Below are 12,754 nucleotides of genomic sequence, written 5' to 3' on the forward strand. Positions count from 1 at the left end.
AAGCACACCCTATAATCCAAGGATTCCTCTCCTACGTGTTTTACCAAGAGAAATGCATAAATGTTCACCAAAAAACATGTAGCAAAATTTTCACAGCAGTAGCAGAGCCAAACACTGGAAACAACGTAAATGCCATCAACAGCAGGATAAAGTAAGCTGCAATATATTCACACAAAGATATATCACATAACAAGAAGAATGAAGAAACTACAACTTACAAATACACAACAGTGATTCAAAGAAGCCAAACATTAATACAGCACATTTATAATTTTACTTATATGGTGTTCAAGAATAGGCAAAACTAATCTACACCAATAGAAATCAGAACAGTGGTCAGGCCTCTGGGTTGGGGGTGAGAGAATGATTGAAAAGCAGAGGAAAAATTTGGGGGTGGTGGAAACACTCCATATCATAACCTGGATGATTGTGAACCAAGTGTACATATTTTCAAAATTCCCCGTGCTGTATGCAAAAGATTTGTGCATTTTATTGTATTTAAATTATACCTCAGCAAAACAGTGTTAGTATTTAAACAAAAGAAACAGCCTGAATTCTAGACAAGTGCTATGCAAAGTGGTCCATGCACAAACTGTTAGGGTCCCCAACATGATAAGGGGCTCACACCACAATGTATATCAGCACCCTGCTTTCCTCAAAGAGAAAGTCCTGCTATGAAAACGTCAGCTGAACTAAATCGGGCTGAAGTGAACTGTGACAGCAGTGACACTGCTGACTGACATGCTAGGGAAACCTCCTTATCTTGACCCCGACTGGAATGAGCACTGTTGTAAAGGCCACAGTGGGTGAGACAGAGGACGTGGGGTCAGGAAATGCCCCTGGTGAGAGGCAATGGAGGAACCATGAGAAATGAGAATACCCTAAAGTTCTTTCTGGGCTAAGTTAGATACTAATTTAAACTACTTTAGAGAAAAAAAAAAAAAAAGGAGAAAGAAGAAACAGAAAAAGCAAGGCAATTTAAATAAAAATAGTAAGATGGCAGAGTAAAGTCCAAGTATATTAATAAATGCCAACATAGAGGACTATAGTCACCAGTTAAAAGAAAAAGACAGATCGTATTTAAAAAAATAAAAACCTATTTGCTATCAAAAAGGCTGACAGTAAAAGGATGGAAAATATGTTAATAAAACTGATAGGGGGCTGGACCTGTGGCCGAGTGGTTAAGTTCATGCACTCCGCTTCACAGCCCAGGGTTCTGCTGGTTCGGATCCTGGGCGTGGACATGGCACCACTTGTCAGGCCATGCTGAGGCGGCACCCCACATGCCACAACTAGAAGGACCTGCAACTAGAAGATACCACTATGTACTGGAGGGATTTGGGGAGAAGACGATAAAAAAAAAAAAAAGAAGACTGGCAACAGACGTTAGCTCAGGTGCCGATCTATAAAAAAAAAAAAACTGATAAATATACTAATATCTGAAAAAAGGGGCTTAAGACAAAAAATGTAACCGGGGATAGGACCATTAAATAATAACTAAAAATCCAATTCACCAAGAAAACAATTCTAAACAGGTACACACCTAATAAAACAAACTTAAAATATAAAAAGCAAAAAATGATAGAATTTCAAAGCAAAAATGGTAAATTCATTATCACATCTTCTACTCTTTTCAACTTTTGCCATCAATTCTCCATCCTTTCTCAGACTGTCTCCCTCTTAGCTCAGGTGACAATCACACAGAGACATCACCTTATTCCAAAGCACAGAATGAATATTTTTGTTGCCTCCCATCCTATACACACAAGCCTAATCCAGGTGCATAGCCAACTCTCTTAGAGACTATTTTGTCATTAAGTCACAGGAACAGTGAACTGAAGATGGTGAACCTCCGAGAAATGTCAGGTTCTAAGTGGCTTACTGCTGCCATCTGCCGGACACAGTGTTCATTTACACTTCAATTAGATTTGCTTAAAAGTCCCAGTAAGAGAGCACATAAGGCCCTGAACAGTACTCTTTCCTGAACTTCCTTTCTCTAATGAGACAGACACACTCTCTCTAAATTAAATGTGTGTCCTGTCTTTGTCCATGCAACTTAACAAGCCTCTGGTAGTGATATTTATTTTTTCCAAGTCATAGGTTTATATGAGTGTAAAAAACTACATTGCCTGAAATTCACCTAGAATTAATATATCCACAAAGACTACCAATTTTCCCATACCACTAGTGGAAAATCATATTTTATATACTAAGTCATTACAATGAGTCACTTTAAACACACCAACTACACTTTACTCATACAGCATACTGTCCACATGACCTGCAGTGTTTCTTACAACAGGCACGTACAAATACGAGGTAGGTCTTCTGGTGCCCATTCACAGCCGGCTCCCTCACAGGAACATCACTCTTCCTGCCCCCTTAGGACATAAGATTAGTCCAGGCCAAGAGGCTGTGAATGAAACTGCAATGTGCCACCTGCAGGTCAACTCCAGTAAGTGCACGTGTGAGACCCCGCAGCACGCCCTTCCTCTACCACGGCGACAAAACAGGCCTCAAAGGGAGACCCGGAAGCTCTAAGATCAGAGCAGCTTAGAACACTGAAGACAGCTGCCTAGAGAACTGCCCAGACCTGCAAAAGACTTTGTAGGAGTAAAAAGTAAACTTTTATTGCATTGAGCCACTGCGAGCAGGAACATGAATGTCATCTCAGCACAGCACAGCCCAGGGTTTTTCTACAGCGGTACCAACATCCTGGCCTGGACACTTCTTTGTTGTGAGTGCCATCCTGTGCATTGTCGGATGTTAAGCAGCATTCCAGGTGTCTACTCACTAGTGGCCAGGAGCACCCCTGAATTTGACAATCAAAAATGCTTCCAGACACTGCCCTCCTCCTCCACTTTGAGAACCATTTTGAGCTTAAGCTGAACAACACAGTATGTCTACAGGTATATATGTACGTATTATGAATACGTGTACATGAGAGCATATTTAACTCGTGTCATATGACACAAATATATACTTTATTATGTATTAAGATCAGATGTTTACAGACCCTTAACAGAGAGAAATTCTCATTTCTCAAACTAGGAGAGTTAATTCCAAAACTTAAAAAAAAAATCCAGTCACTGTCACAAGTCTCTATAGTAAGGTAAACAAACTGTTCCAAAAGGGTATATAAATTCATACATACTATGCTGTTCATTTCAGAGGACTCATAGCTGCCAACCGGATGGACGTTTCCAATGGGCTCCAAGCCCTCTTCGTCCCACATGTACGTCCCATCAGAGCTATCCGAGGGAGAGAGTTCAAACGAAGAACCAGCTCTGTAATCTGCATCTGGTGAAATCAAGTTATCCCCAGAAGGATGTTTTGTACATTCACTCCTGTCTTCAATTGATTTTTTTAAAAGAGAGGAAAAAAAGTTATTAATCCACAAAAATACAATTATTTCTCATGTTCTAAAAATATAAGCTCTAATATATATTATAGCAAGAGTCGGCAAAAAAAGCATTCATAACTATAGTATTTTCTAAATCCTAAACAATAAAAAAAGAAAATCAAGAGGCAAAATCTTAAAAATAACCTACTGAAATGTTTCCCAATGAACACAAAGAAAATTCACTCAGCCACCTTTCACTGTGCAACATTTCTAGACATGTAAATAATCCCTCATATTCTTTTAATATTTCCTAAAGACAGTGACTTTTAAGAAATGGCCGGGAAACTCCTTATTCCATGTACGTCATTTAACCTTGAAGTTGTCTCCTTTATAAGGAAAGACTTGCCCCAGCAGTCGCTCCTCACTAGACGACCCTCCGAGAGTGAGGGTTTATGCACACCCCTAGGCACAGCCTAGTCTCTTGACCAGACCACATGCCTGTACCCAACGCCTTCAGTCTTTTTTTTTCAGGCTATCTGGGCAGACAGATACATTTTCTCCAGCATTTAGTGCCAGGATAACCAAGTAGAAGAGGAAATGTTTAACAGGTGCTATTTCAATTTCCTCAACTGGAAAAAAAAATAAGAAAGCTCCTCTGAAAGTACAAATATAAAGTTTGCTAAATAAGAAATCTAATCCTCCTGTAAAAAAAATGAAAATTTCCTAGAATAAAAAAATTCAGGTGGCATAGGGATTAAGTTCACACGCTCCACTTCGGTGGCATGGGGTTTGCAGGTTCAGATCCCAGGCACAGACCTATACACTGCTTGTCAAGCCATGCTGTGGTGGCATCCCACATACAAAATAGAGGAAGACTAGCATAGATGTTAGCTCAATGACAATCTTCCCCAGCAAAAAAGAGGAAGATTGGCAACAGATATTAGCTCAGGGCCAATCTTCCTCACCAAAAAAAATAATCATCATCATTACATTGGACATAACCTATATTAGCTCCTTTATCCTTTGGTACACCTTCACGTTTAACAAATAGCAATGATCTACTACCCTAAGGGAAGAGGTGGTTTAAAACGGCATGCCAGTGGTTGGGGGAGGCGGGGAAAAAATAATTTTGACGCAAGCAGAAATAGGCCTGTGTATGACAATCAAAGAACAAAGGTAAGATACCTTAGGGGAGGGTGTTTTTATTGATGATGTTTTAGATAAGAGTGAAAAACAGGACAGGAACAAAAGAAAAAAAGGGAGAAAAGACAGCCCCACTCCAATTTTTCTAGATCCATCTCTCCATGAAATTGATAGTATCTTGGAATTAATGAGAAAATAATCCTAGATGTAAGTTCAGTTATATTATCTAAGAGAAAGCAAACAAACTTAAGGATATTAATATTTACCAGAGACACTTAAATCTATCCACTCATCAGTTTTACTGAAGGATTTTTCATTTTCCTTGGGGGAATCAAATACATCCTTCGATGGTACATTTTCATGCTTTTCTTCTTTGAGAGAAATTTCCTCCGGAGTTATTCTAGTTCTATTGGAGTCTTCTATATCTATAAAATCATCACTAAAGTCTTCACTTAAATCATTCTTATCAGAAGATGACAGAGAAGACAAGGAAATGTCATCCACATCATCACTCAGGAATCTAGTTTTAGCATCACGCTTCATGGTCTGGTCATTTTCTGTTCTATAACTATCATTTTCAATCAGCGCTTGGTCCTTAGCAGCAGCTCTGTCCTTGGCCAAAAGTGCAGCATCTTCCTCTACACATGTGTCAGCAGGTGAATTTTTATTACCATCAACAGTGATAGTCCCAGAAAACGGAGGTCGGCTAGATTTCAGTAGAGAGGGATGAACCACCCGATAACCCAAAGTGGAAGTTACCCCTGGGCCGTTTGGTAAAGCCACCTTCTTTCCCGCAGCTGCATAAGGCCTGTTAAACCCATAGCCTAAACGCTCATTCGCATTGAGTACTTCCGACTGCCGGGAATTTCTAGTTAGCATGCTCGCCCTCAGAGGCACCCTGATAGGTAGCTGTTGGTTCTGATAAGGCTTTGGGAGATCTGCAGCTCTGTTGAAGGAATGTGATCTGGTGAGAGATGACGGTGGGAGGAATGGATTCTGGATGGAATGTGAAAAGCTCTGTGACCTTACCATTTTCTCACACGTAAGAGACTTAGCATTGTCTGGGGACTGTGCTAAACTCTCCCCAGAACTGCTCCTGGTGGCACAGGAGTTTGCTCTCGGCCTTTGTATGCCACCAGCTGATCGGTTCCCATAAAACCCATTCAACTGCGATTTTGGCGCACTGACTGAAGAATAGGAAGTCCTTCCTAATAATTTGCCTTTGGTGAATTTACCCAAATTAGATGCTCCAGACAAAGTCTTTTGGTTTAACTCCTCTGTAGATGACACAAACATGGTGGATGGCTTTGCTAACTTCGATGTGAGTAAAGAAACACTTTTCAGACCTCCCTTTATCCCATTTTTATCAAACATTCCTTGGGTAGGTGCGTGTTTTTCAGGATCAATTACTTTATCGTGTGAACTCTGAGAATTGTCAGGCTCTTCAGCACTCTGTGCACTGAGTTGGTATTTACTGGCCATTCTCCAATTAAATGAATGGGATGATGGACAAGCAGAGCCATTATTTTTGATGTAACTTTTGACATTGCCATTCCTGGAAGTTCCCAATAAATTAACAGGTGCCCCATTTGGCATTGGCTGCAGTGTACTTCTTACAGATTTTGTTCCGTACTTTGGCAACTTGGAACCCAAAAACGTCTTGATTTGTGTTTTTTCTTCCATGAGCTATAAGGTGCATTTGCTCTTAAAATCTTTGAAAGAATCTGAGGAGACAAAAAAGTAAATTAAACACTCCTAAATAAGAATAATTACATGGATTACTACATAATATGAATGTATATTCTTATACAATTAAATGCAGCAAAGCCCAAAAGCTACTCATGACTCTTTAGAACTGTTAATAAATATCAAATGCACTAATTGAATCAATAGCTTTCATGTTAAAAGAAAATGAAGAACATTTTTATAACACTTTTATAAACTTAGGCTATAGATAATGATAGCAAAATGTAGAAATTATAAAGTTAGACTATCAAATTTGACTGTAAAAAAAATAACTCTCCTGCAGCACAGCTTCCAATTTCTAATCCAAATTATTTTTTCACTTTGGGTAATACTGTCTCTTTTAAAAATAAGAACACTCGAATTTGTTTTTTAAAGCACACATGATTTTATAAAAACAGGAATACATGCTTAAAACTTTCCTTATTAAAGTCACAGGAAGGATGTAGGTTAAGAATACAATTGCACCAAAACAAATCTTCGGCATTAAGGGCTGAGGTGTCAGCTGTCATTTTAAGCAACTATCTCAAAAGAATTTCCATCCAGTAATATAAACAGCCACTGCAGTTAACGCCAGGGTGAGAAGCATGAGAATTTAATAAAGTTGATTAGTCCATTAATTTCAACCTCTCAAATTTACTGTAAAGGTAATACAAAACAACAGCACAAAAAGGTTCAATACACACACAAGAGCATAAAACTGGAAACTAGTGTCCTCTATTTGAGGAACTGTTCAATAAATTATGATAGGTCATGTGGTGAGATTACAAAGATGATACAGAAATATTAAAATGTCTGTCCTACCATTAACAGAAATATAATATAGTATCTCACTATACACTCACTGTGATTATTTAAAAATTCCGTAAAAGCACACACAAGAAGAAAATGCAGATAAAAGAAAAAACATGCCTTAGAGTCATTAATGTTTTTTAAAATTATGTATCTTATGACACTGTCTTTAATGTGTTGGTTTTCTTTTTTTAATTAAAAAAAATGGATTCCAGGTCATCTCTGACCTTAAGAATTAAAGTTTCTAGAGTATATACATGTTATTACTTATGTCAAAAGTAAATATTTAGGAAATCATGCAGACTTTCAAGTAAAGATGGGGTGAAGCAGAGTTACAGAACGCCCCCTCCCCAGTAACTAATGAAAGGGACAGTATACACATACATATACATACATATGTATGGGACAGTATACACATACATATGTGTGTGTCTATGGATGGATTTTTAGCCAAAAGACCACCAGCTACACTCAAACAAGAAACTGTTCAAACTAGAAACTCTGGACTTTAAAATGCAGTAGCCAGAGGAAGATTCTGTACGGTGCGGTCTGGCTCCTAGCCTGATTACACTGCCTGGAAGCAGTAATGAGAAAAACAGATGAGTTAATAAAACTTGAAAATCTGAACGAACATTCTCGAGTTTGGAGAGAGATCTGATTTGGCACACCCTGGAAAAGTCCAGGAAAACAGCTGCAGCACAGAAGCTTCAAAATCTCAGCTGAGGCAGTGTAGCCACCAGAACCTGTCAACTTCCACAGCACCACTCTGAGTTCAGGGAAGGGTCTGAAGCCCCAAAGGCCGTACAACACCAGCAGCAGGACGGACCATGAAGGACACTTAAAATCTACGGAGAGAGGGGAGCCTGGGACCCTAGAGGAGACCTGCCCCCAACAGCGCCTCATGCCCTTCAACTAGAGAGAAGCAGAGAATAACACACTCCACTCAAAACGCGGACTGACAGGGTGCAATAAAGGAGGAGACAAGGTCACAGCTAAGGCGGGAAAGGCGTCAAGGAGAACTCACCCACGTCCTCTCAGGGCAAATACAAAGTCTTGACCAACTATCCAAGTCTTTACCTAGCAAGATAAAAAGAAATGACCCTGCAACTACATAAACACAGGAGTGAAAGGAAGGTGAGAAACAAATACAGTCACGTGTCTCTAGCAATGGGGATACTCTGAGAAATGTGTCATTAGGCCGTTGTGTCATTGTGAGAACATAAGAGAGTACACCTACACAAAGCTAGATGGTATAACCGACTACACACCTAGGCTGTATGGTACCAATCTCACGGGCCCACCATCATACATGCGGTCTGTCATCAACAAAACATCATTACGTGATGCACAACTGCACTGACTATCGCACACAAAACAAAGGAAAGACCCAGCCTGAAAGAAAACACAACACAAGGAAAACAAGGAAATCCCCAGTGAGGTCTCTGTAACAGAGAACAACCTAAAAGGACATACATTTAATAAAATAAAAGCTCAAAGATAAAATGACAAAAGAGGTAAAATTGAAAAGTTATAGAACTAAGGAAACCAATGAAGAACAACAATGAACTTGAAAAAAAACAAGAAAAAGAACCAAAGACTGAAAACCAAACTAATGGGAAGGAGAAAAGATCTTGAGATAACTTGAGTACTGAGGAGAAAAAAGAAAACAAAGAGATCAAAGCAATTAGACAGAAGATGCAGGACAGAGATTGAACAGAAAGACCATTAATATCCCTGAAGTAGAAAAACCAAACAAATAGAAGAGAAAAAGCAGGCAGGCATAATAGAAAATATCCCCAAAATAAAGAAGGGGGAAAAAATCTACAGAAGGGAAGGGAAAACAACCTAAACTATAGATCCAAATACACACCAAGGTTAAGTTAATAAATATCAAGGATAAAGAAATAACTCTCCAACAATGCAGGCAGAAAAAAAAATCTCTCCGTAAAGAAAACTTTAAGAGTTTAGAGTAAGCTAAAGAGATGTCTGGACATCCTTCCAATGAAATGCTGGAGCCTCCAGGGATAATTTAATCCTAGAGGAATTATCATTCGGCTATTTTAAACTCTGTAAAGATAGAGGTTAGCATGCAGAAAACTAATGGTAAGTCAAACAATTCTTGTCTGCAGACATGCAAATAAATTCTGTCCAGTTCAGTTCAGCTCCCTCCACCGCTGGTGAAGAAGCCAGCCTGGTATCCATTTGCAAATGCACTTCAATATTCCCCATCTATAAATGTACCAGTTCTTTGCATTTGTGGCTATAACATCTCTCTGACTCATTAATAATTTATAAAATCTTTAACATGTGTTCATTTGATATCTGAATGGGACTCATGATTTTATTCTCTTCTAACATGTATCCTTTAACAGTTTTGGAGATTCCACCAAGATACCCAGTGGATGCACTAGACAGACAGACAGAGCTCGGTAATTTCTTTGCCAGCATGGTACATCTCACGGGCGGCTGAGGCCCAAACACATCTTCACCTGTCTCCTACAAGTGAAACGAGAACAGCAACAGAACTTTGCTCTCTTTCTATTTTAACTTTCCTCTCTTCTAATATTGTTTTTGTTTTTAGTTTACTTATGGTCATTAAGTTATTCCCCACTGGTGGGAACAATGATTGAGAATCTATTCTGTGTTGGGTGAGAGAAAAAGAAGAATCTGATTCATTAGTCACTTGTTCATTTCTCTCTTTTGTTTATCTATTTTGAGCTCAGATCAATTAAAAATTTCACGCTGACCAGGAAGGAAAATAGCTCTTTGGGATCTGGACAGGTCAGGTTTTTGTTTCTGTGTTAACTCCATAGCCACGGCTGAGGCTGAAATTACAGAATTGGAAACAATCAGCTCTCTCAATGTCCATACGGCTGTGTGTCTAGTTCAGAACGGTCTTCACCTCTCACCATGAGGACATAATGCTTTCCCACTGTAGAGGGTGTTAACCAATTGGACTGTAAAGTCTCTTAAAGCAGCTCTGTTCTGATTGGCTTATAGAGATAAATATGTACTTATAAAAGCTGAATATTACCAAAACTCCCAGAATATAAGGAAATTGATCTTCTAATACTTTAAATGTGTTGTACTTTTTTAAAAGTTATTCTTACAGAAACTCAGAAAGGTTTTAAGAACCAAGTTCACATAATTAAGGTAAATGTCTGGCAAACAAAACTAGTTTAATAAAATACGTTTGCCTTCCGATTTTTTAATCAGTGTTAAATATAATATAAGCATACATTTTTATTCCATTAGAGTAACTTTGCTAAAACACATATAGGCTTACTGATCAAATAAGCCAATACTACTGATACACAATGTTTAAGATTACAAAAATGTAAACCTGTGTTTAAATTGAATGATTATTCTGACCCACTTTTTACTGCAATAGTAATTATGTTTTATGGTATGTCAACTTACAGATAATTTCCAAGAACTTTAAAGGTAACTTAAAACCTAGGACTAATGTCAAATTGACTTAATTAATGGATAATCATTGGCTGGCTAGATCATTTCTAAGATAGAACACTAAAACGTTAATTACTAGCCATAATTTCAAGTTTATATGCTTTTGCTTCCTGTTATTGTATGCCACAGAAAGACTGTATCTTTGGGACACATAAATGAACTAGTTTATTTTTGCTACTTTGAAAAATTCTACACTGGATCCCATTTTTATAAAAGTAACACTATAGACAGACAGACAGATATAACATAAAGATGAATGTTGACCCACAACTAAAATATACAACTGTGTACTGGGGGATTTGGGGAGAAAAAGCAAAAAAATTTTAAAAGATGCATGTGCACATACACATTCACAAACAACAAACACAGTAGTTCCTATTAGGGAAGTGAAAATTAGGTGAACAGGAGACTTGCTTTCACCATTAAATCAGTACTGTTTAAATATTTTAAATATAACAATCTTTTTGCCATTTAAAAAGTTTTGACTAAAAAACTGCATTTTAAAAATAAAAACTATTTATTCAATATCAAGACTCTTAATAGTTCAATCTAACCAAGAAAAATTCTTTAAAGTTTATTATATAAAATATACTTAAAAGATATAAAAATAGATGTTTCTACAAAAAACAATTTTTTTATTCAACAGATATTATTTCTTCATAAATTACCATTTCAATTTCTCCAGACCTCAACCTCAATTTAATGTTTCACTTATCAATTTTATAAAATTTATTCTAAATTCACCACTTCCATTCCACAATTCTAGTTCTGACCCTCATCACCTCTTCCTGTATTTACAAAGGTATCTTCTTACATTATCAAGATGCCGATATACCTTCTATTCAAACTGTCAACAGTTATTCTCTTAAAGCACAGATCTGATATGTCATCCCACTGATTAAAAACCACACGTGGCCCAGGAACCACATAATAAAACCCAAAATCCATTGGACAGAGCTCAAGCTTCTCTGTTTGATTCTACCCTACCTTTGCAGTCCTATACATTCAAGCCAAGATGCACTGTTTGTCATTTCCCAAAATCCATCCTATATTTTCTACCTTCTATGCCTTTGCTAAAGCTGTAAAGACCACCTTGAAGGCCCTACACTCAAAGTTCAAAATGCCTGTACCCACAAACCTTTTCAGTTAAAATTAACCTTGCATCCTTCTCTATTCCCTTCACACCAGTGATATAGCTGAGTCTGTCTTATAACTGTGTGCATGTCTATTTGACCTATAAGGAAATAAATCTGTTGAGAGCATAAACTGAGTCCTATATATTTTGGGGCCTGCTACAGGACCACAAATTTGACAGAGCCTCAAGTTTTAAGTAAATTCATAATCTCTCAGTGTAAATTAATTTAATAAATAGTAAGTCAAGACTGAAAAATAACTTTGTTTTGTGGGCCTACTGGTAGTAGCTGTCTTGAGCAATATGTTCAAAAAGATTCTCAAGTCAAATCTAGACTCAACAATAACGCATCATGGTCAAACAGCAGTATCTGCCATGAGCAGAAAAAGGGACAGTGCAATATCCACGCGAGATGACTGCCATCTCCATTTTTTTTATCCGTCTTTACCACAAAACATACTTTCACACCTACAAACACTTTCCGGATAACCATAAGGAAAGTGGTAACGATATTAGATAGAAGGGTCATTTTGCAAAGTGCTAAATAACACATTAAAAATTCTGTCCTGCAGTGAGTCAGTCTACGAGTCAGAAAGGCTTTAACATTTCCCTCCTGTCACAAGCAGACTGAGGACAGAACATCCTGTTATTTCCCTTCTCTATGCCTCTAATTTACCGTCTGAAATCAGGTAATGTATGTTAATCTTCCAAAAACATCTTAAGTATTTATGACTTAAGAGGCACAAGACAAGCCCACAAGAAAAGACACACTGTTAGGTACTACAAAGTGTTTGGGGTGCTAACACTTGGAGAAAATAAAAGGATTAGAACCTGAATGCATGATTTCCTATCAAGAATAGTTACTGCTTTCTAAAGGCACAAATAAGTGCAACATAAATGATGCCAACCATCTTGGACTGTGCTCTGAAGTCTAAACTAATCCAATGGCTCAACTATAAAAGTTTCCCTATTTGCTTAGATTATGAAGAGTCACTTCATTTGTTGATGAGCTACTTTGTCTTTAAACATTCGTGAAATTTTCTCCTACATTTGCTTCTAACTTTTAAACGAAATAAAACAGACACAGTGAGTCTGCCTCACTTTAGTCACTATGCCCTCTGTGATGCACCTTA

The 12,754-nt window shown here is 37.8% G+C and overlaps 1 protein-coding gene across 9 annotated transcripts in view; it reads right to left on the reverse strand.

Annotated features, from left to right (window-relative positions):
- The window catches only part of CCSER2 (coiled-coil serine rich protein 2), a 172,155-nt gene that overhangs the window by 126,514 nt on the left and 32,887 nt on the right, over positions 1-12,754 (reverse strand). For all 9 annotated transcript variants that reach the window (XM_008519073.2, XM_070616403.1, XM_070616394.1 and 6 more), the window contains exons 2-3: positions 4,753-6,210; positions 3,155-3,351 (exon numbers count right to left, since the gene is read on the reverse strand). In XM_008519073.2, the coding sequence (XP_008517295.2) occupies positions 3,155-3,351; positions 4,753-6,169 (1,614 nt within the window). In that variant the 5' untranslated portion in view covers positions 6,170-6,210. The remainder of the gene's footprint in view (positions 1-3,154; positions 3,352-4,752; positions 6,211-12,754) is intronic.

This window comes from Equus przewalskii, chromosome 1 (genome assembly GCF_037783145.1).
Source record: "Equus przewalskii isolate Varuska chromosome 1, EquPr2, whole genome shotgun sequence".
Lineage (NCBI taxonomy): Eukaryota > Metazoa > Chordata > Mammalia > Perissodactyla > Equidae > Equus > Equus przewalskii.